This window comes from Felis catus, chromosome A3, assembly GCF_018350175.1.
Source record: "Felis catus isolate Fca126 chromosome A3, F.catus_Fca126_mat1.0, whole genome shotgun sequence".
Taxonomy (NCBI): Eukaryota; Metazoa; Chordata; class Mammalia; order Carnivora; family Felidae; genus Felis; species Felis catus.
Window position 1 is genome coordinate 21,141,022 of NC_058370.1, and position 22,057 is coordinate 21,163,078.

General features: G+C 52.1%; 1 protein-coding gene across 1 annotated transcript; it reads right to left on the bottom strand.

The window, feature by feature from the left end:
• Positions 1-300: 300 nt before the first annotated feature.
• Positions 301-21,683, bottom strand: ARHGAP40 (Rho GTPase activating protein 40). The gene is given in 17 exon segments (XM_045055073.1): positions 301-378; positions 5,161-5,327; positions 5,330-5,371; positions 5,374-5,422; positions 6,112-6,212; positions 6,215-6,263; positions 6,747-6,869; positions 8,721-8,809; positions 9,791-9,846; positions 10,195-10,497; positions 12,927-12,949; positions 13,137-13,144; positions 13,248-13,319; positions 13,661-13,879; positions 16,438-16,540; positions 18,961-19,034; positions 21,626-21,683. Coding segments are annotated over 17 exon segments (1,614 nt in total).
• Between the last annotated feature and the right edge of the window lie 374 nt (positions 21,684-22,057).

Here is a 22,057-nt window from a genome sequence, read left to right on the forward strand (position 1 = left end):
TCTACTCCTGACGGGGTCTTCCTGGGACCGCCTCCCAAATAAACTGCTTATCCTCCAATTTTCGGTTCAAGGTCGGCTCCTGGGGGCTCCCAGTCTCAGGCCCTTTGCTGGCCACCCAAAACAGAGACTCACCCACATTCTCTTCACCCTCTTTCTCCGACAAAGTTTTATCACGAGGTGAAGTAATTTTGTTTCTGAATTAGCGTGTCTCTCTAGTCTATGAGTTCCACGAGAGTTGAGACCTTCCTTGTCTTGTTTATTACTGTGGCCCCGGCCTAGTCCAGTGCTGGGCACCGAATGTCATTGCGGAGTGGCTGCAGATTCGGTCATGTCATCCTTCCATCCTCTGTGGTGACGTAGGAGCAGCAAGTTGAACCTCTAGGAGCACAGAGAGGTTGGGCAAGTTATCCGCAGCCCCACATGGGGAGACGAGCTCAGGGCTGCCCTCCGGCCCCGTCTGGCCCCCACTAAACACTGCCTCTCCCAGAGAGGCACTCACGGGAATGCCAAGTGAGACGCTTCCTCTGCTCAGGGGTCATTTCTGTCTTTGCCCAGGAAAACACTCCCGCCTGAAGGCATCTTTCCAAACCCCATCCTCCTTCCTCCAAGAAGCTGGAAGCTTGTCTCAGTCTGCTCAGGCTGCATAACAAAAACACCACAGGCTAAGGGGCTTCAACAACAGACATTTGTTTTCTCACAGCTCTGCAGGCTAGAAGTCCAAGGTCAAGGTGCCAGAAAATCTGGTTTCTGGGGAGAACTATCTTCCTGGCTTGTGGCTAGCTGCCTTTTAATTGTGCCTTCACACGACCTTTCCTCTGTGTGCCTGAAGAGGGTTCTGGCGTCTCTTCTTCATATAAAGACACCAGTCTTATGATTCTGGGGCCCACCCTCTGACCTCAACTAACCTTAATTACCTCCTTAAAAGCCGTATTTCCCAAAACAGTCAAGGTGGGGGTTAGGGTTCCAACATATAAAAAACAGACAGTTGGCGGGGGAGGACATAATTCAGTCCATAACAGGGCTCCTTAAAAGAAATACGATCCCAGCCCAAGCCAGCCCCAACTGCAAAGCACCCGGAGAAGCTGGGTACCCACCGTGAGCTGTGCTAACCCAGCGGCAGGGCTGGTGCAGGATCATCAATCACCATGATGCCACAGGGTGGAAAAAGATGAGTCCTCAGATAGAGCCGAAGATGAATGGGGACACTGACATGTGATTAAATTGGGATCCTCTACTGGTGGCTGATGGCCCACCCTGGGTGCAAAGTTAGCACAGCTGGGCCTGGGCTCCCAGCATCCACTGAGGCACCTGCCCCTCCTCCTGCCCAGGTTACAGGGCTGTCCCTCCATCCCCACAGCTGTCTGTCATCCCAGCCCTATTAATGAGAGAATGGGGCAGCCAATGCGACTAGTCTCAGAGTAGGCGTCTGGAGGAATCCAAATGGAGACACTGGATTATTGTGGAGGTTAAACTTGTAAAGCTCTCAGCATATGTTAAGTGGCTAAGAAATTCATTGCTGAATAGATGAATGAATGAATGAATGAATGAATGAGGCTTCCCCTGCTCTGAGGAGACAGACCCAGAAAGGGGCAGGAGGAAGGGAGAAGCCTGGGACCCTAGGAGATGAGAGGGAGAGGATCTGTCCCTACAGCACCCCCACCACCTTCAGCAGCTGCTGTGATCACTCATCCCTCCCTCTCCTGAGTCCCGGGTCCTCTCCCTGGCCCTCTGGGCAGCTGCAGCAGGTTCAAGGTATCGCCAGAGCCCGTTGAGAAGCAAACACGGCAAGGCCTTCTCATCACCAAACTTGCAGGTTAACTCACCGCAAGGACAGCCCCCACCAAGAGCCGGACTGGGGAGAGAAAAAAAAAAACCCGTGACTGAAGTAAAAGCGACATTTCACTTGCGCCTTTAATCTTCACGCGGCGTTTACATATGATATCACCAAATGACAAGATCGTACCCAGCAACAGCTCGATCGTGGGCGCTGCGGAGGGAGGCCTCTGTCTCTCCAGTTCTCTGTGGGCCGTTCAGGGCCACAGCCTCCCTGAGGCCCAACTCCTCCCCTTCCAAGGGGGCTCAGAGAAGGCAAGGGGCTTGCCCAAGGCCACAGAGCTCTTCTGACTTTGTCCCCAGCCACTTCCAAAGTAATTTTTCCCCGGGGGGGAAAAAAAAAAAACTGCCTCTTGGGAGAGGTGCTTCGTTTTTTCTTCTCAGGTTGGAAATCACGGACAGCACTCCATGGAGATCCAAGTCCCCGGAAGCTGGTGCCATACGGCAAGCATGGTGGGGGAGCCACCGTCCTGAGGGCTGGGGAGCGCATGGGCGAGGGGGCTCTGTGTGCTGGTCGTGCGGGGAGGAGACAGCCCCAGCCCCAGGTCTTCTGGGGGATCTGAGAGGCATTTCAGAGGACGCTGCCTTGGAGGAAGGTCTAGACCTTTCCCCTCAAGCAGCTGTGCTCCCAAACCGGGCACACAGGCTGTAGGGACAGGGGGGTGGCATCTGGGGCTGCTCCTTAGAGTCCCAGGGCTTAGGTGGGGCTCGGTTTAATGACCCATTAATGTGCCATACAGATCTAAGAGGTAGGTCATGTGGGTCCAGGCACTGTTCACCTGTGGGTCTGCTGCTGGTCTGCCCGGAGCCTCATCAGGCCAGTACACACACACCCCCACCCCTACGTGTGTGAGCCTTGGCTGCTGTGGCTCACAGCTACCCCTCTCTCTGGGGAATAGACCTCTGCAGATGTCAGACGCCTTGTGGGAGGAGTTACACTGCCTCCCCAGGGCATCCGGATACAGAGGGAGCAAAGACCCAACTTCCAGGTCTCTATAAGGAACCACCACGATGCAATTTGCACTTGAGAGCCCCCATGCAGCCAAGGCGGGACTTCTCTCTTCCTCCCCATTCTTCCCACCCTCCCTTGTCTTTGTCTGAGGAGACTTCCCTCAATGCATCACGACAGCTGAAGCCTTGTCTTAGCCTCTGCTCCTTAGCCAGTGGCTCTCAAAGTGCAGTCCCTGCCCCAGCAGCATCAGCGTCACCTGGGAACTTGTCAGAAATGCAGGTGCTCGGGGCCCAGCCACCGTGTCCTCATAGCCCTCCAGGTGATTCTGACGCAGCGGTGCGGTTTGAGACTCACTGCTCCAGAGCATGCAGCTGAGAACAGCTGCCCATCCTTGGCTCCCACAAAGCCCGGGGGACCCCAGAGCAGAATTCCTTAAGGAATCCATGGCCACCGGTCCAGGAGGAGCCACTTCAGCTCGGGTGCCCCAGAGGCATCAATTTCACTGGTGATACTGACAACTGTCCCACTAAACAAAAAATTCTGCCCTCCCCACGCCAGAGGCCAGCTCCAGGCAGAACTCCACACTCCTGGACAGAATCCGAGGCATGGCACAGGCTGACCCTCGACCTCCCAGCAGGGCTTTGCCTGGTTTCCTGGGAGACAGAGGCCTGAGGGGAAGGCTCACCCCAAAATGGAAGTGAGAAGGGCCAGCCAGAAGGGCCCAGTGATCCCTCAAGGTCAAGAGCTCAAGGGGACCTGGGCTTGGACCCATTCCCCACCCGGGACTTACAGATATTCCCTCCACCTTCAGAGAGGAGGATGTCGGCTGGCTTCACGGACCTCCTGCCACAAGACAGACCAAACCCTTGACCTTTTCTTCCAGAGACAGCGAGATCAACTGCTTATGGCCCCCAAGCCTGGAAGGGGCAGTCCTCACGGATTTGGGGTGCCAGGTGGGAGATGAGACCTAAGGACCCTCCTGAGAGAGGGGTGCGTGGGTGACTCAGTCGGTGGGCATCGGACTCTTGATATTGGCTCAAGTCGTGATCTTGCGGTTGTGAGATGGGGCCCCGCGTCCAACTCCACGCTGATGGCACGGAGCCTGCTGGGGATTCTCTCTCTCTCTCTCTCTGCTCCTCCCCCACTTGTGCATGCACACACACATGCGCGTGTGCACGCTCTCTCTCAAAATAAATAAATAAACAGAGCCTTCCAAGAGGTAGAGCCCATGCAGGAGCCCAGGGCCCAAAGGCAGGGAAGAGACAGTTGGACAAGCACTCGGGCGGCCAGCCATGGGTCCCCCTGTCACAAGAGCATCGGGATGGAGCCTGTGAGGAAGTTGGGACAGTGGGTGACAGACAGGGATAGGAGTCTGCCGTGAGCGGCAAATTCTGAGTCAAGGTGGATGATGGATATTGTGTAATTACATATGATACTAAAATTATCATATAATTATTATTTAATGATCATATTATAATGATGGACATCCTGAGTTCAATTCCAGAGTCTGTCCCCAGTTTGCTGTGTGGCCCTGGGCAAGTCCCTTTCCCTCTCTGATCCATAGTTTTCCCATCCACACAAGGAGGAAGTGGACTAGACACTTGCTAAGGACTGGCAATCCAAGAGTCCTTTATGCCAACTCCATCATTGACACTCCTGAGAGCTCAAGCTGTTTCTTGCCTCCTGGAACAACAGTTGCGTATCAGCCCCACATTCAGCTTCCTCAGGACCTTTGCACATGCAGTTTTCTGTGCCTGGAAGCCCTACCTCCGTCCTCAAACCATACTAACGATACCAGGCTCTTTGTTTTGCATTCACATTGCTCCTTGTATGTCTTGTAAGACCTAATACCATTTGTAACTTGATATTTTACTTTGTGGCTTTTGGCTCCTGTCTCTCTCTTCCACAGGACCGTGAGCTTGTAAGTCCAGGTCCTCTGTCCTTTTCATTGCGATTCTAGCATTCCACATGGCACCTGACCTATAGTGGACATTCATTAAATATCTGTTAAATGAATGAATGAATGAATGAATGAATGGTGGCTATTATCATTATTATTGGGAGCCAAGAAGCTCTCTATAAAAAGGTTGCAGGGGCGCCTGGGTGGCGCAGTCGGTTAAGCGTCCAACTTCAGCCGGGTCACGATCTCGCGGTCCGTGAGTTTGAGCCCCGTGTCGGGCTCTGGGCTGATGGCTCAGAGCCTGGAGCCTGTTTCCGATTCTGTGTCTCCCTCTCTCTCTGCCCCTCCCCCGTTCATGCTCTGTCTCTCTCTGTCCCAAAAATAAATAAACGTTGAAAAAAAAAATTTAAAAAGGTTGCAGAACCCAGTTCTGACCACCCCAGAAAGGGAAAAGCCAATGGCATGAGCGACTGACGTCCGTGGCCTTCAGTTCTGAGGGGCTGACCTCTCTTTGCATCTTCCCCCTGCAGGGGAAAGTCTCCTGTCTCAAGGAAGTGACCCTTATCGAGGAAGGAGGCTGTCTGCTTCCTCTGTTCTTACTGCCTTCTTGACCCTGTGAACCAGGACTGAGGCGCTCTGTGACTGCCTGAGGATATGGGCTACTTTGGTGCTGGGGGTCAGAGCCCCAGGGGATCTGTGATAGGCCGGGTCACCTGGACCTTTGCCACTTTGGGAGTCTGCAGAGAAAAAAGATCCATCCACAGAGGCGCACACATGCATGCCTGGAATTCAAATTTGTGAGCACAAACACACATACCCGTGCCCTTGCACGAACACCCACGCTAGAAACACAAGATGCGCACATACACATGCACGCCAGCGGTGTGCGCACAGAGCATGTCATGTTCACATACGTGATGTCCCCAAAGTGTGCATACGCAAACAGGCACGGAAACATACGTGTGCACATGCCTTTGTTCTCGTACACGCAACAGGAGTGCATGTAATGCATCGACAGACACAAGCGTGTAGGTTTATATAAACGCACCTCATGCACAACGGGACACTGGTCCATTTCTCTGTTCAGGACTTGAATAGGGAACCTTGCTCAGGACTCCTCCCAGGAGCACTGGATGTTCTCGGAAGGCCTTTCTTTTCTACCACTCCTCTCCTCACCCCAATCACCCCACAGTTCACCAAGCAACCCCCACTTCCCTAACCCTCGATCAGGCACACAAAAGGCTGCCTGAACGTGGGGCAGGGGAGAGCGCTACTGGAAGTCCCCACAGCGCGCCAGTGTCCTTGTTCAGCCAGGTCTCTCCTCCCGGGTTTCCGGAGACATCACCTCCTCTTTCTCTCCGACGGGGCCGGAGCCCCCCCTGGTGGCCGAAACAGCAGCGCCGGTCCCGGCAGCCAGGTTGTGAGCGGCGCTTGTCCCCGTGGCGTGGGGGACACTCACCTGGTCCCTCTCTGCGTGTAATCTTCGCAGCCAGGTCTCGAGGCCCCCGTCGCAGAGCTGGGGGCGCGGCCACTGCTGTTATTCAGTTCTCGCACCTGAGAGACCAAGAAAGAGGCGACCTGGCCGCAAAGAATCACGGCTTAGGAGACAGGCAGAGCCCGCGAGGGTCACCGTGGCCTCTTCCCCGTCCCAGCACCGCACACAGGGCAATACTTATTTGTTGAACTTGGGGCTGCAGCCCTGATTTAGTACTGTGTGCGTGTGCGTGTGTGTGTGTGTGTGTGTGTGTGTGTGTGTGTAGGGGCATTTAGCCCCTAGAGGGAGCCAGGGAGCAGGGGACCCAGAGTTAGAGCCCACCTTCAGGCTTAGTGGACAGCGGTTTCCCAGACAGAGGCTGGAGGTGTGTGTTTCGTCACACACACACACGGCACACACCAGACACGTGCACACACACGCACGTGTACCCTCACACACACAGCTCCTCCCCCATTGGCGTCAGATCACAGGGATCAGGTTGTCTTCCCACCATGCCCCCTGTCCAACCAAGGCCACTGACATCAAATGCTCTTCTCCCCAAAGGCAAAGGGCTGGGGCATCTTCACTGGGCAGCGCGGCGGAGGCGGGGAGGTGCTGGGCAGCTCCTGGAGGAACCTCTTGAGCAACTTGGACGTGTCGTTGTGGGGACACTCATCCCCGCTGAAAAGGCCAGCAGCGTACAGGGGCGCCTGGGGGGGCTCAGTCGGTTAAGCGTCTGACTCTCTCGGTTTCAGCTTGGGTCATGAACTCATGGTTTTGTGAGTTCGAGCCCCGCACGGGGCTCTGCTCCGGCAGTGCGGAGGCTGCTTGGAATTTTCTCTCTCTCCCTCTCTCTCTGCCCCTCCCCTACTCACCCTGTCTCTGTCTCTGTCAAAATAAATAAATAAACTTAAAAAAAATTTTTTTTTTAAACCAGTGTGGAAATCTCTCTCCAGCCTTTGCCCCCTCCCCAGGAGGAAGGAGGGGCACCAAAGAGCAGTTGGCCCAAGGCTCCAGTAACACTTGCTCTACCCCTCCTCTGGGCCTCAGTTTCCTCATCTGCAAAGTAATAGCACCCACCTCTGAGGGCTGAGTCATTCTTTTATTTTCCCGTAATAATTATTTAAAAAAAATTTTTTAATGTTTATTTATTTCTGAGACAGAGACAGACAGAGCATGAGTGGGGGAGGGGCAGAGAAAGAGGGAGACACAGAATCCAAAGCAGGCTCCAGGCTCCGAGCTGTCAGCACAGAGCCCGACGCGGGGCTCGAACTCACGGACCGCGAGATCATGACCTGAGCTGAAGTCGGCCGCCTAACCGACTGAGCCACCCAGGCGCCCCTGTAATAATTATTTTAATGAAGTATCGGAAAGAGTTTTAAACGTCTGATCAGTAGGACTATGCACAAATGTGGGAATATGCCGCACTGTACAGAAAAATAAAGCTAAGCCTTTAAATGTACGAAAACTTGAGGCATAGATCCCTTCCGAAAGTTTCTCTTTTAACACACACCTCATTCATAGCATTTTACATGACAACCGGCTGAAGCAAAAAACACGGCCACTTGAACGTTTAGTACAGTATAGAACATGGCCATAACAGTCTTCGCGGATTAAACGGTCTAATTGGGTAAATCACATGGCACAGGGTTTCGCTCAATACCCATCAGCAGGCTGCCTCCAGGGCCCGCAGCCTCCCCGGCCTGCCATTCTGCGCCGTCTCCTTGCTTTCACCCTCCTAGAATCCCCTCACCCAAACACAGAACGCTAACAAGCCGGGAACTGGATTCTCTCCTGGCTCAAGGGGAGAGATGCAGCCTGGATGACGTGGGGGAAGCCAGACCATTACCTTGACCCTGGCCTGGGATCCAGGCACCCTGAGAATGCCTTCGTGTCCAGCCCTCTCTCTGTTTTCTTCTTAAAGTTTATTTATTTATTTGGTGGGGGGCAGGGAGAGGAAGAAAGAGGACCCCCAAGCAGGCTCCACATTGTCAGCACAGAGCCCGACACGGGGCAGAGCCCGACATGGGGTTCGAACCCATGAACGGAACTGTGAGATCATGACCTGAGCCTAAACCAGGAGTCGGACGCTTAACCAACTGAGCCATGCAGGTGCCCCAGTCCTCTCTTTTCCAGAACAGGACAGCAGCTATGAGAGAAGGAAGCCAACGTTTCAACCAGCACCTTGCAAAGTGGGATTCAAAGGGGTGTGTTTGTCTCCCACGAAAACCGGGAAGGAGAGAGAGCTAGGAGTAGGACAATGGCCTTCTTGGCTGCTTCCAGGGCCCACTGGTGCTCTGAGGGCTTTATATCCCTTTTTCTCATTTAGCCCTTAACAAAAAGGGGATACTGTTACGATAAACTCACTTCACAGATACTGACAGAGGTCCAAAAATTCACCCCCAGTCTCCGAGCTAGCAAGTGTCAGAGCCAGAATTTGAAACCAGGATTCCCTATTCTAAGGTCCACGCTCTTACCCCCCCCAGACTAGACATCTCCCAACAGTGGCCCCAGATGCAGCCTCTCATGCGCTAAATGAGCCTAAGCTGGGGACAACTTACGGCCTGAAGGATCAGCGGGCCCGGGGTGCTGAGGAGGGCTTTGCAGTCAGCTTCCAGCAGGGAGTCGAGGGGCACGCCTCGGCGTGTTTCTGTGGGACGTCAAGAGCCGAAGGGGCATTTCACATCCTGGAATGACGTTTGGGCTCCAACCTGCAAGATCTGGGCGACTGGAGCCAGACTTCTTTCCCTGCGTGAGGACCGAGCTCTCTGGAGAATGGTTGAGCTCAAACCTCACATCTCTCGAGCAGAACCCTTGGTCTCGGCAGTGATGAAAACATTAGCTGCATCACAGATCAAAAAAAATCTGAGCTAGTAAAGAGGCGTTGAAAGGAAAATGTGCTGCTGCCCCAGGGAGCGTTGGGTAAGGTGTGTACCAGTGGTCTGGGGTGGAGGGTCTAGCCCTGCAGGCAGGGGCCAAGTTCCCAAGACCTATTCCCAGGTCTTCTTCATTCTGTCTTGCAGTCTTCCAGGGCAAGCTCTTCCTTCCAAATCTACTCGACCCTCCTTCTGTCTTCAACTGTCTACCCCTCTGCAAACCCCCTACCCCTGGTCTATCTTACCCAGCATCTTCTTCTCTTTAAAGAAACAAACAAAAAATCACAATGTATCATGTTGACAATGATGCAGTGAAATGAACACTCTCTGAACCAACCCACCACTGAAGGGTAACTAACACCAAGAACTTAATAGGTAAGTTCCAGGTAATCTAAGACACAAAGTTTCACATAGAAGAATTGAGATTGTGTTTTTCAATAAGAGAAACAAGGAAATAATAAATGTCCAGTAATAAGGAAATGGTTAAATAAGTTAGAATATATCCCTAAGGAAGAAAATAACTACCGTGAGTAAACAGCATGTTTTCAAAGAATGTTATCGATAGTTGTGATAAATAATAACATTGTTCCCAGTTCGTTAGCCCTCCTTGTATCCACACCCTTTGCCATATGAATTTGGAATTCTTCCCATTAAAGAAACAGAAGATACTTCGTCATTCCTTCGCTAGTCAACCAGGTGATAGCTTGGACCAACGGACCAATGATCCCCATGATGCAGGCAGAGGTTTAAAATACTTTGTGTGGCAGGGTTTGCTCTGCCACTGATGCCATGAGGACAGGCCTCAGATGGCCTGCTGGGCCCAGAAGGATGAGAGACATTAGAAGCAGACCCAGACCCAGCCAATAGCTTGAGTCAAGGCCAGCCAAGATCAGCCAGCCAACCCCCAGTTCACCCAAAAACATGCAAACGAAAGTAACTAATTGTTTTAAGTCGTGAGTTTGGGTTGTTTGTGATGATGCATTATTGTGGCAATAATTGAATAATGCACTGGGAAATGTCCATAATTCTATATTTAGTGAAAAAAAGATACACACACACACACACACACAGAGGAAGATGATGCACTGAAAGTTAATAACACTTATATCTGAATTATATTTTCCTTATTGTGTTTTGCTCTACTTTCCAAATTTCCTACAATGAGTAGGGATTGTTTTCATGTGCAAAAATACACGTATATGTATATAAATAACAGAAAGAAATACGGCAGCTAAGTATGTGTTCGTGGAAGATTCTCCACACAGCTCCCTCGATGAGAGTTTCTGAAGCACCAGGACCACAGACCTGTGCCTCCTGCTTCCCGGTCTTACTCCTCTTCAGGACCAAGCCAAGGAGGGCGCCAGGCGCAGTGGTGGGGTCAAGGGCCAGAGCAGAGATCTCCCGCATGTCCTGTAGACACAAGTCTCCTATCCCCAAATCTGCCTTTGGGGATCCTAAACTCCTAGGGAGGGGAGTGAAGACAATGGCTCAGGTCAGATGCCTTGACTTGTGTTGAGGCTTTCCCACCCCCTGCAGGAGGTTATGAGGAGAGAGCAGGGGCTCAGGATTCCATCCCAGGTTCAAGTTCAAACTCTATCGCTGACTGACTGGATCACATTCTGAGCCTCTAAATCCCCATCTCCGATCGGGACCTAGTGCCCGACTCATAGGGTTTTGTAAAATGGCCTAAGGGGTATAAAGTGCTTAGGGTCCAACCTAAGCGAGGCCCCAATAAATGGAAGCTGTTTTCATGACTTGTATCCCAACAGGAAGGGCTGAAGGGGAGGGAACACCCCACGGACCTCTTATCATTGCTTCTATTCTGGCCCTTTGTTGCTCTCCCTCGCCCCATCTGTCTTTACCCTTAGCAGTGCCACCCACAGCTACAACACTCCTCCTGGGATTACTCTGAGTAATGATGGAATAGTAATTGGAAAATAAGTTGTGCTCGGCTCCGCCATCTAGAGGCCACAGTGGGGTTCTGCAGGCAGCCCGCGGGCCTTCCTGCCGCCAGAGATGAAAAACGGGAGGGAGAGAGACTGAGGGGTCTGTTTTGTTTCGCCTGGCCTGGATGACTCCACCAGGCGATTCCCCAGTGGCCCAGTCGAGGGCTCTAAGAAGGGACAGGAAGCATGCTGAGGTGGTACGTAATAATGTTATGGCTGTCCTACAGCTTAGGGCTTGCAGCCTAGGCTGTGGAATCACACCTTCTCGGCTCAAAGTCTGACGGTCCCTGTGAGTTTGGGTAAACCATTTTCGCTTTCTGTGTGTCACGGGTCTCACTTGGAAAGTGGGGCTAATGACAGTATCTGCTTCACAGAACTTGGGGAGATTAAATTAGATACAGCATATACAACACAGTACCTAACACACAGTGTAGTGGTCCACAATTGTTAACGATTACTATTTTTTACTGATTCAGGGAATTACTGCCAGCATAGGAGAATGAAGTGAAATCATGCATGCGAAGTACTCGGCATAAAGCCTCGTCCATCATAAAAGTCAACGAGTGGTATCTTTAGATCATTGAACATTATCTATCGTTCCCAGTTTAATGGGGGCAATCCAATGATCAAGTCTAGAAGGTAAGATAATGTTGAGCATTAATTGTCCCTGAGGCTTCAGAAGTTGAAAGGCATTACTTAAAACTTTTGCCTGAGGCACTGTGCTTATGCAAGATATTTTCCCTGGGGAGAAACTGGGTAAAGAGTCCACGGGAACTCTGTACTAATTTTGCAACTTGTTGTGAGTCTAAAAGTATCTCAAAATGAAAAGGAAACCTTCTATTTGGGTGAATGAAAGTGCTTTCACGGTGGAGTAGGGGTTCCTGCGGGAGGGGGCGTACTTCCTACGCAGTGGGGAGTAACAGGCGTCTGGGGAAGGCTGTGGGCTGGGGGGTCCATTCGGACCTCAGGATCCATCAGCTCTGTCATCTCGCTCTGGGCTTCCCGGCCCCTTTCCTGCCGGTGAAGTTGGGGTGTGGTGACAGCACCCACCTTCCAGGGTGAGGTAAGGAAACGAGTCACTGCATGGGAAGCTTCTGGAACAAGGCCCAGGGCCAGCTACCCGGGGTTACCTATCCAACCACATCAAGGTATGGTCCGTGGAGAACCTTTTCCTTTTAGTAACAGCAGGACCTGGGAAACCTCCACATGATGAGAGGGGTCAGAATAGTGGCTTCCCTACGGGGGAGGGGGGGGACAGGGATCGAGTGGGGAGGCACGGGGGAGCCTTCAGGGGTAGATCTGGATCTGGCGGGAGTTACCCAGTGCACACATCAAGCTGTGCACGGTAAATATGGGCGCACCTTACCATGCACTTTATTTCGGTCTTAAAATCCTCAATATAAACGATTACATTCTCATTTGGAAGGAAATGTGCTGAGGCAGTTGAGCCTTTTGGAAATAAAACAAAGGAAAGCGGAATTTGGGTCTCTCTCTTTCACACCAGACACCGAAACTCATTCAAAAAAGAACCAGAAAAACACATGCAGGTAGGTGGACAGTGACCAGTTTGCTGGACGAAGGAGGACTTTCTAAGCATAAAGACAAAGAACGTGAATGGACATGAAGAAGAACATACGTGCCCGTATCTCCCTGCTCCCCGGTTCCCGACGCGGGCAGTTACTGGGTAGGTGGCTGAGGAATCAACAACGGAGCACTGGGTGCCCGGCAGCATGGAGGGGTGAGGAGGGCGAGGCGGGGTGTGCTGGTGCCCGAGGATGGGGCCCGCCACCAGCCCTCTGGGCAGTGTGCTCACCAGCAGGGAACACTTTGAGCAGGTGCCTCCGGGGAGGGGGTGGGGGGTGGCGGGGCCTCTGCGGGAGCCAAACAGCCTGTCCCGAGCAGGCAGCGTCCACGTGGAAGGCTTCCTCCCTCCTCCCCTCCCTGCCTGCCTCCGCCCAGATTCTGCGGCTGGAAACAGAACAGAGAGGCAGTCAGGACCGGCCACCTCCCCATCGATTCCCAGCCCAGAGCTCTAGGAAGCGATTTCCCGTGCAAGGGCACGGGCTCACTAAACCCAGCAGCAACTGTCTAAGATTAGGGGCTGAGGTCATGACTCCAGGAAGCAAGCTCTTAGGCTGCGGATTCAGGCCTTTACCCGAGCACCTGCCGGAAGAGTGAAATGCTCAGGGGTGTGAACCTTCTCTTCACAGAGCAGCCCGTGGCATAGCTGGAGAATGCCCACGCCTGGAGAACGCGGGCCACTTACCCGGAGGAGACTTAGAAGCCCCGGAACTGAGCTGGGTCTGTTTCCTAACCGAGTCCCCATCCTCTGAAAACACTTCCTCTGCGAGTTACAGATGGCTCCCAGTTAGCCCCGCGGGCAGCCGATGACACACGGCCCCGGGACTTAGGAGCCAGTCCCAACCCCTTCACAGGTGCAGCAGCTGAGGTGCCGAAATCTTGCCCAAGATCCCATAGCTGCTAAAGACCTGCATGGAAAGTGGGAACATAGTGGCCTGCAGGTGCACAGGCAAGCATTCCCACTGTACACACACACACACACACACACACACACACCCCAACACAGCCCTGCAACAGAATCACTGTCACACTTAGGATGTGGTGGCCTCGCAGAGGCCCCGGGCAGACACGTCCTGCAGTAACTCTTACGCCACTCACTCACCGTTGAACTGAAGCCCCCAAAGATGTCCCTGACACCTCCGGCAGGTGCTTCGTGCCGTCTTTGGGTTGAGCGGGTGTAGACGTCCAGCCGGCGCACAGCAGCCCTCTGGGTCTGCGTCAGGGTGGACAGGAGCCCCTGGTGGTCACCGTCCAAGCCCTGGCCTCCAAGGAGGCCTGGCAGGCCCGTATCCTGCAGCCACGGGGATCCGACTTCTCCTTCGGCCGACAGTGAACACCGAGATGAACACACCGAGCTACACGCTCAGCCACGAGCAGTCACCGAAGCCTCATATAAAAACACTTACCCACGTGGACACAAGGGACATCCACATATCTGACCATGAGACCCCCTAACACCAACCACGCTTTTCAATGGGGAAATCTAGCAAGACACCTGAGAATACGGGGGACACCAATGGGATGAACCACTGTCTAGACTTAAGCCTGTACCACTGCGACCCCTGGGGAACAGAGCAGGCTGAGGCGGCCCCTGGTATCTTCTGGTTCTAGAATGCAGCAATGAATTCACTCCTCCCAGATCTGGCGGAGACCCCCACAGAATCACGTGGGCCCAGCCGTGTCGAGCGTGGGCGAGCCGTCGGTGTCCCCTTGGAAAGTCCCTCTCTAGGCAAGACCTTATTTATGATGGAATAGATCCCCCCACCAGGCTTCACTGTGGTCCCAACAGCAAAACCAGCCACCCGAATCGTGGGGACATGTTGAGACCGCAGGTTCCTGCGTCCCGCCTCCAGAGATTCCACCCAGGAGTTCAAGCCCAGGGCCTGGGAATCTGCCCTTGGGACAGCCTCCCCAGGTTACTCTAAGGCAGTAGGGCCTTCAGATCACAGCCGGGTGCGCTCCTTCCTCATTGTGGTGCACAGCCAAGAGCTCAAGGAAGAAGTGGCACACACGTGACACAGAACCGGAAGCAGGCTCCAGGCTCTGAGCCATCAGCCCAGAGCCCGACGCGGGGGCTCGAACTCACGGTCCGTGAGATCGTGACCTGAGCTGAAGTCGGACGCTTCACCGACTGAGCCACCCAGGCGCCCCTCAGTCAAATCTACTCTTTAAAAAAGTCAATACCCGGGGCGCCTGGGTGGCTCAGTCGGTGAAGTGTCCGACTCTTGGGTCTTGATCTCGTAGTCCTGAGTTCAAGCCCCGCATTGGGCTCCCCTGCGGGTATGGAGCCTATTTCAAAAAAAGCCAAAACAACAACAAAACATCAAAAAAGTCGATATCCCACCCATTAGAAGGAGCATCCACCACCACTCGCCAGAAGCAGAAGTTAAGGAGAAACGGTGACTATATTCACATTCTTGGCCCGGGCCGCCCAGAGGCTCCTGCTGCCTTGCGGGTCTAAAATAGCTCCTGTTTTAATTTAGTTGTTCACACAGATTTCTCCTTTATCCACCCTGGCCCCAGTCTTTCTGTTTTGTTTGAAATGAGATTGCTGGCCAGGTCATGGTGGCAGGTTGGTTTCCTGCAGTGGGGTCATCTCCCACTTCTTCCAGCCCCCGTGTGTGCTCTGCGCTTGAGACACCACGGCAGACCCTCAGGCCTCTCCCCAAGGGGGGATCAGTGTGTCCCATACAGCCACATGTTTTGGAAACCGGGGGCTGAAATATGTGCCAAACCAAGGAGGTTTCCATGTGGATGCTCTTTTAATGACCTCATCCACTGAACCAATAAGGACAGAGTATGAGAATGTGCTTGGCACTGAGGATGCAGCGGTGAAAATGACGGACAATGTCCGTGGCTTTGTGGAGCTTCTGTTGTAGGTATAACTGCCTCGCTGAGCCCTGTTAACCTCCAGAGCAGTTAGACATCATCATCATCACCATCATCATCATCACCATCATCATCACCATCATCATCACCATCATCATCATCACCATCATCATCACCATCATCATCACCATCATCATCACCATCATCATCACCATCATCATCATCACCATCATCACCATCATCATCATCACCATCACCATCACCATCATCATCATCACCATCATCATCATCACCATCATCATCATCATCACCATCATCACCATCATCATCATCACCATCATCATCATCACCATCACTATCATCACCATCATCATCATCATCACCATCATCACCATCACCATCATCACCATCATCACCATCATCACCATCACAATCATCACCATCACCACCATCATCATCATCATCACCATCACCATCATCATCACCATCATCATCATCATCATCACCATCACCATCACCATCATCATCATCATCATCACCATCATTACCATCATCACCATCATGACAGTGACTGCTGCTCTACACTGCTAAATTTGGGGTGCTTATGTAGTAAGAGATAACAGGGCCCCGTGGTTGTCTGTCACTCTGAGAGAGATGGGGAGACATCCAAATTTTGAGCAGAGTACTTAGAATTCCATTCGAATGTTAGCTCCACCAGGGGACAGACTTTCCTTTGTGTTCACTGTTGTATCCCCAGTGCCTAAAACAGTACCTGGCATGTAATAGGCACTCATCAATATTTGCTAACCGACTTAATCTAAGGAGGGCATAATCTAATTTACATTATAAAAAGACCATTTTGACCATTGGGTGGAAGAGATGGAGACAGGACAGCTGGGATCAAGGGTGGGGCAGGGAAATCGGTGAAGAAGATACTGCACCAGTCCAGATGTGAGGGAGGGCCCCTTCCTTTTCCGGTTCCTGACCGGCCCCTGCCACATCTCCCCTTGTCGGAGGGCCCCCCTGGCAGCCAGCAGGCTCCTCACCCTGTGGGAGCAGGTCTATGCCCCCGCCGCCATCCTCCTCCTGCAGCCCAACCTTCTGTTGGATCCACTCTACCTGCATCCAAAAGCCATCCACGGACAAGCTCTCCCGAAAACAACCAGCCAACCAACCAGAAAAGAAAATAAGATGGTCTGCATTCACCCGGCCACAGAAATTGATTCAAGGAAGGTAACACGCAAGACTCTTGCTGGGAGTTCTGGGATAGGAGCACCCGCTCCTGACATGGAGGCAAAGCGAGTGGCCTCAAGGAACTGGCGGGCACACAGTGGGGATCCAGGCTTAGAACAAAGGGGATCCCACACTCAGCAATAAATAGAAAATTTAAAAAAATTTTTAATGTTTATTTATTTTTGAGAGAGAGAGAGACAGAGCATGAGCAGGGGAGGAGCAGAGAGAGAGGGAGGCACAGAATCTGAAACAGGTTCCAGGCTCTGAGCTGTCAGCACAGAGCCCGACGTGGGGCTCAAACTCACAAACCGTGAGATTGTGACCTGAGCCGAAGCTGGACGCTCAACCGACTGAGCCACCCAGGAGCCCCAATAAATAGAAAATTTTAAAACTGGGTCCTAGGTGTTGTCACAGAGCAGCTTAAGTCACAAGAGGGTCACTTACACAGCACATTGTACTTGAAAGATCCTCATTGGGGAGGTAGCATGGTTTTTAATCCGTCCCCTTTGACAGAGGCTTGGGTTCTTTCCACCTGTCAGTACCACAACACGACGAAAGCATCATATTTATTATCGTGTTCCCTTGAGCAGAGGAAACAATAAAACAGAGTGCTAGAAGTGGGTTTGCCGAATCAAAAGGTTTGCGAAATTGTGACACTTCTTGCCGAATTGCCTTCCGAAAGGGATCGTTCTACTGAATTTGTTTGTTGTTACTACAGCCCAGAATAGGGTGCTGATTTTGTTCCTTCTGCCTCCCTGGCCTCCCTCTTATGGGGTCCGCTGCCCTGGAGCCCCTGAGGCGGTGCCTCACCCACAACTTGAGATCCCACCCATCAACGTTCCCCCAACTTAGCGTCACCGATGCTTAGAAGGGCCCCCTGCTTGGTTTAATCATCACCCTGAAATTCTTAATAACGTTTGAACAAGGGCCTCTGTGTTCGTTTGGCCCATGGCCCGTCCTAACCCACAGGCCCTGGCTTGTGCCTTTCTCCCAAGTGTCCTGCCCCCACACTGAGCGCGACTCCAAGCGATACACATTGGCATCCCAAAATATACTCAAAGGTGGTAAAGCAGAGGCAGCTCAAGTCCGCCAGGGCCCAAAGGAAGAGGCAGGGCACCAGCTCTCCCCGGGGAACGGCTTGGCCATCTTCACTGAGCAGCAGCTTAACTGGAGACCGATTCCCAGTTAATTATAAAATTGGCTGTTCCGCTCTATTTATGCTTTTTGAGAAAGCTGCTAGTCAGCGCACCTCCCGCGAATCTGTTTGGTCCCCCATGCTGGCACACAGTTTGGTTTCTGTAGCTGTTTTGCGATTCGCTTGAAAATTACCAGCATCTGTGTGTTTTCGTGACAATCTGGAAACTGCTGTGGCTAAACCCAAACAGGAGTCAACTGCGTCCCCGCCCTGACAGCTTAGCAGCGAGGGAGAGGCATCATTCCTTTGGGTGGCCTTTCTAGGGAGGTCAGGCAGGGGCACAGGACGGAAGAGACACGAAACAAAATCCCGACAGTTCTAAAGGTGTCCTTGTCCCGAGACGACGGCGCGCGGCGTGGCAACCAGTCTTCCGCAGGACAATGGGCGCCCAGCGCATCCACAAAATTCGTTCCGAGCTTCACAAACACAGACGGCTTTTTTGGTTTCGTTGTCAGCATCTCACTGACATATAGCGTGGGCGGAAAAGCACAATTGATTGTCTCTAGTTGTAATTTTGTTTTTAAGGCATTTCCTGAGCGTTTGCTACACACCTACTAAGCAATAGCTAACCATTTCCGTAAGTTTAGAAGTTAAGAACTTTGGCTCAAGTGTCAGACGGGTCTGATTCTGACTCCTAGATCCATCATTCTTTTAAAAGTTTTTAATGCTTTTTTTTTTTTTTTTTTTTTTTTGAGAGAGAGTGTGAGCGGGGGAGGGGCAGGGAGAGAGGGAGACACAGAATAGGAAGCAGGCTCCAGGCTCCGAGCTGTCGGCACAGAGCCCGACGTGGGGCTCGAGCCCATGAACCAAGAGATCGTGATCTGAGCTGAAGTTGGACGCTCAACCGACTGAGCCACCCAGGCGCCCCTGGATCTGTCATTTTTAGTGGAGTGACCTTGGGGAGCCTGTGAACCTGGTAAGCCTCAGCTTCCTCATCTTCGTATGGAGACTACCTAGTGTGGTTTAAGAGCTACTCCATTCAGTCAGCAGAAGTTTGTTGAGCTCCTGCTATCACTAGTTACTGGAAAGCTGATGTACCCATGCGGCTGGAACAGGAAGTCCTCAATAAACGTCAGTTCGATAAATACAAGTTGCTTCTGGGCGCTTCCCACCTGACATTCAGAGAGGACAAGTGACTTACCTGCTGCTGCCCAGCCGATAAGCAGCTTCTAGCTCCTATCCCGCAGCCAGGGGCCAGAGGCTTGCAAGCCCAGCCTGTGGACAAAACACGCCATCGGGTCAGTGCTCACAGCTGCTCAGAGCTCTCCCGAATGCAAAGCCGCCCCTTCAGGGCACCTGGGTGGCTCAGCCGGTTAAGCAGCCAACTTCGGCTCAGGTCATGATCTCGCGGTTCATGGGTTCGAGCGCCGTGTCGGGCTCTGTGGCGACAGTTCAGAGCCTGGAGCCTGCTTCCGATTCTGTGTCTCCCTCTCTCTCTGCCCCTCCCCCCCACATGCTTTATCTCTCTCTTTCAAAAAACATAAACATTAAAGGCAAACCCATTTTGAGTTTATTTTTGTGTATGGTGTAAGAAAGTGGTCTAGTTTCATTCTGTCTACGTGTCTAGTTCTCCCATTTGCCAAAGAGACTGTCTTTTTTCCATTGGATAGTCTTTCCTGCTTGGTCAAAGATTAGTTGGCCATACATCTGTGGGTCCAATTCTGGGGTCTCTGTTCTGTTCCATCGGTCTATGTGCCTGTTCTCGTGCCACTACCACACCGTCTTGATGATGACAGCTTTGTAGTAGAGGCTAAAGTCTGGGATTGTGATGCCTCCCGCTTTGGTTTTCTTTTTCAATGTTTTTTTTTTATTTTATTTTATTTTTTTTTTATTTTGGGGACAGAGAGAGACAGAGCATGAACGGGGGAGGGGCAGAGAGAGAGGGAGACACAGAATCGGAACCAGGCTCCAGGCTCTGAGCCATCAGCCCAGAGCCCGACACGGGGCTCGAACTCACGGACCGCGAGATCGTGACCCGGCTGAAGTTGGACGCTTAACCGACTGCGCCACCCAGGCGCCCCACTTCATTTCTCTTTCTGTTGCTTCGTTATTGGTGTCTAAAAATGCAACCGATTTCTGTACATTGATTTTGTACCCTGCGACTTTGCTAAATTCATCTATCAGTTCTAGCAGACTTTTGGTGGAGTCTTCCGGGTTTTCCACGTAGAGTATCGTGTTGTCTGTGGAAAGTGAAAGTCTGACTTCTTCTTTGCCAATTTTGATGCCTTTTACTTCATTTTGCTGTCTGATTGCTGACGCTAAGACGTCCATCACTAGGTTAAACAACAGTGGAAAACCTGCCATTTGCAGCAACGCGGATGGAACTGGAAGGTATTATGCTGAGTGAAACAAGTCAGTCAGGGAAGGACAGACATCCTATGGTTTCACTCATGTGTGGAACTTGAGAAACTTAACAGAAGACCGTGGGGGAAGGGAAGGGGGAAAAATAGTTTCAAACAGAGAGGGAGCCAAACCATAAGTGACCTTTAAATACAGAGAACGAGGGGGCGCCTGGGTGGCGCAGTTGGTTGAGTGTCCGACTTCAACCAGGTCGCGATCTCGCGGTCCGTGAGTTCGAGCCGTGCGTCGGGCTCTGGGCTGATGGGTCGGAGCCTGGAGCCTGGTTCCGATTCTGTGTCTCCCTCTCTCTCTGCCCCTCCCCCGTTCATGTTCTGTCTCTCTCTTTCCCAAAAATAAATAAACGTTGAAAAAAAAAATTTTTTTTAAATAAATAAATACAGAGAACGAACTGAAGGTTGGCGGGGGAATGGCGGAGAGGGGAAAGTGGGTGATGGGCGTTGAGGAAGGCACTTGTTGGGATGAGCATTGGGTGTTGTGTGTAAGTGAGGAACCATGGGAATCTACCCCCAAAACCAAGAGCACACTGCATACACTCTATGTTAGCCAATTTGACAATTATATTAAAAAAGTAATAATCAAATTAAAAAACAAAACAAAACAATATAAAACAAACACACAAACAGAAAACAAAGCCTCCCTCTCACACATCAGTTGCTTGTCCCTCCGGGTGACCTGTGGGAGGAGGCAGCGTCCTGGAAGTCCTCAGCTCCAGTCCCTGCCCCCTACTCACTCTCCGTGTGACCGCAGATGGGTCCCTTTCTCTCTCTGGGCCTCAGTTTCCCAAACCGTGCTGTTGCGTCCCAGCTGAGACGTGTCACTTCCCTGAGCCTCGGTTCCCCTGCGGAGTGGAACTAATCAGAGCTGCTGTCACGGTGAGTATCACAAGCCCTGTAAATAAGAAGCCAGGCAGAGTAGCTGGCCTATCGTATGTGCACAGGAAATAGGAACCGTTGCAATAATTATCATTTTTATTTCTAGCATGGCCACTCTCCTCCTTGTGAACATCAGAGGCTACAGGAAGTTAAGGAGAAGCTCTGGTCACAAGCACAGGCTGTGTGGCCACAGTGACAAAAGGAAGCCCAACACAGGCCCCGGAGCCACTGGACACGTGCCACGTGCTAACGCGGCAGCTAGGGTCCTCAGCCTGCGCCCTGGACTTTCAGGTCAGATAACTGTGTCCTGGGGGCCGCCCGGTGCATTGCGGGGTGCCAGCAGCCTCCCTGCCCTCCATCCACCAGATGCCAAAAGCACCCCTCCCGGTTGTGACCAGGTTGTGTCTCCAGACATTGCCAGATGCCTCCTGGGGGACAAAATTGCCCCCCGTTAAGAACCACCGTTTTACGTGGATTAATTCATGTAATCCCCACAGACGCCTATTATTGGCAGTCTCCCATTTTATAGACGAGAAGACAGAGGCGCACAGAAATTAACTTGTCCAACGTTACCTGGCTGGTAAATGGCAAGCCTGGACTTGGACCCCAGGAACCTGGCTTCATAGGCCATGTTCTCAACCGCTATGCAATAAGCCGTTGGTATACCTTTTTTTTTCTTAATTGCGACTTTTCCTTCTCTTTCTTTCTCCCCACTGGCCAGACGCCACATGTGGTTGAGGAGGCAATACCACCAGCCTGGACTCAGCCAGCTCTGCGTCTTACCAGCTGCTCTCTTTTGGAGATTCCTTCTGACTCATAGTTAGCGATGGACAGTGATGTGTTATAGCAAGATGGATTGAGATAGACCCCCACGGGGTCCCCAAGGAAAAACAGGTGCTCACCGTCAGGGAAATGCCAAACTTCCCTTGGCCAAGTGGAAAACCCAGGGGCCACTAAGAAGCCGGGGAGAAGACAAAGGAGGGACAGAGGCCACGAGTAGATCCT